This window comes from Lytechinus pictus, chromosome 3 (genome assembly GCF_037042905.1).
Source record: "Lytechinus pictus isolate F3 Inbred chromosome 3, Lp3.0, whole genome shotgun sequence".
Lineage (NCBI taxonomy): Eukaryota > Metazoa > Echinodermata > Echinoidea > Temnopleuroida > Toxopneustidae > Lytechinus > Lytechinus pictus.
In genome coordinates this window covers 29691386-29693424 of record NC_087247.1, presented here as the reverse complement: position 1 = coordinate 29693424, position 2039 = coordinate 29691386, and the positions used below count along the sequence as shown (strand labels likewise).

Sequence of the window (2039 nt, the reverse complement as noted above, 5' to 3'; positions counted from 1 at the left end):
AGGGTCCCCCACTTTTTAGGACATGGAAGTCTGACAAATTTTATGGAATTGGGAAGATCACAAGACCACAGAACTTCACAGAGAATGCATTTCCATTAGAATTTATTGTTTACAAAGGTACCCCAAAAAAATTATATAAATAAACTACTAAGCAAAAGTTTGAAAACCAATAGTGCAATGGGTAACAAGAGAGATGTGTGTGTATTACTTTCAGCAATTTCTGGGGTAAGTTACACTTACAAGTGCACAAAAAACTTTTACCATGAAAATGAATAACTGGAAAATATATACCGGTACATTAAGATGGAGCTATTTTTTCATAAAGACAATCCCCATAGGCAGAATGATACTAACTTTATGTTAGATTACTGAGAAATAAAATTATCCAGACAAAACAAAACAATTATTAAGTACAGATCATAAAGCTGGAAGCAGGGATATCAGATGGGAAACAGATTGGTAAGGAAAAGAACGGGGTGAATAGAGGGTATGTAAAAGAAAAACAAAGATGTAGCTGAGAGGGTGAATAATAGTGATAGAGCCCCCTCATACATGTATTTCATTATTCATGAATATATATTGTCGAGAAATAGTCATTTTGAAGACATGATCAGAGGTGGCTGAGATAACGACATAACATCAAATTTACAGTTAGTGCTGTTAATTTATGTGATATGCATAACAAATCAATTTCCACATATACATGTATGCGCTCGTGAAATTACGGCATCCATCCATCGATCCGCACTGAGCACCAGAACCAGAACGGACGCCACGGAGATGGATGCATTTTGCGGCACTGCAGCAGTATACACACACACACGAGCAATGCATGCAATACCGGTACGCCCATATGATGTGTGCATTTTGTATTGAACCAAACAGCTGGTAGGATCGTTGAGAAGGTGTCGATCTAATACAGCTGTTTTTCCATGGTCGTGCAACTGGATATATGTAGGGAAAATACGTCAATAAACACCATTTTGTCAAGAAGTCTCAAAGTGAATTCGTAGTCAAAATGTTGGATCCGTCGTCGAGCGATGAAGACTCGGAAAATGACTATGAAGACGAGACAGATTCGCTGTCGGCACCAAGTCAAAGTGGGACTCGAATATGTGCATCCAGCAGCGACAGTTTGCAAGCAAACAACTCCGTGCAACCCAACACAGGGCACCGGCAGTCGGTGGTTCGCCCCGCCAGCCCTAGCCCGTCGCTTATCAGCGAGAAAGAACGCAAGGAAGCAGAGCGTCTTGAAAAGGAAGAAGAAGACCATAAGAAAAGATTGCAGCTGTACGTCTTCGTGATGAGATGCATTGCTTATCCTTTCAATGCCAAGCAACCGACGGATATGATGAGGAGGCAAACAAAAGTAACCAAACCCCAGCTGCAGACAATCAAAGAGAGATTCCAAGCATTTATAAACGGTGAAACTCAAATCGTCGCAGACGAAGCATTTTGCAATGCCGTTCAGAGTTATTACGAAGTTTTCTTGAAGAGCGATCGAGTGTTGAAGATGGTCTTGAGCGGGGGATGTTCTTCCCATGACTTTCGAGAGGTGTTCAAGAATAACGTTGAGAAGCGGGTGCGGAGTTTGCCCGAGATCGACGGTTTGAGCAAAGAAACTGTTTTAAGTTCATGGATGGCCAAGTTTGACGCTATCTACAGAGGAGAAGAAGATCCAAGGAAACAGCCACAGAGATTGTCGACGTCTGCTGCATCTGAGCTCATTCTTAGCAAGGAGCAGCTCTATGAGATGTTTCAAAATATCCTTGGGGTCAAGAAGTTTGAGCATCAATTACTATTCAATGCATGTCAGGTAGGTTGATAATGGGAAAAATTACCTGGGGGCACGGTAAATTCGCCCCTGGAATGCTCAAAAGAGCCCTCAAATTTCTCAATTTTCTGCAATGTTAAAGCTTTATTATTCAGTGTTGGAGATTTAGGGATCAGTCATGAAAAGTAGCCCCAAAAATAAAATGTGTTATTGCCCGGTTTGATAACATATGATCAATCTTTGACCCATTCTTGATAAGGGAAGG

General features: G+C 41.2%; 1 protein-coding gene across 1 annotated transcript; it reads left to right on the top strand.

The window, feature by feature from the left end:
- Nucleotides 1-1018: 1018 nt before the first annotated feature.
- Nucleotides 1019-1825, top strand: LOC135153422 (calcium-dependent secretion activator 1-like). Its single transcript, XM_064095949.1, has one exon. The coding sequence runs from the start codon at nucleotides 1019-1021 to the stop codon at nucleotides 1823-1825; it is 807 nt and encodes a 268-aa protein (XP_063952019.1).
- Nucleotides 1826-2039: the final 214 nt, after the last annotated feature.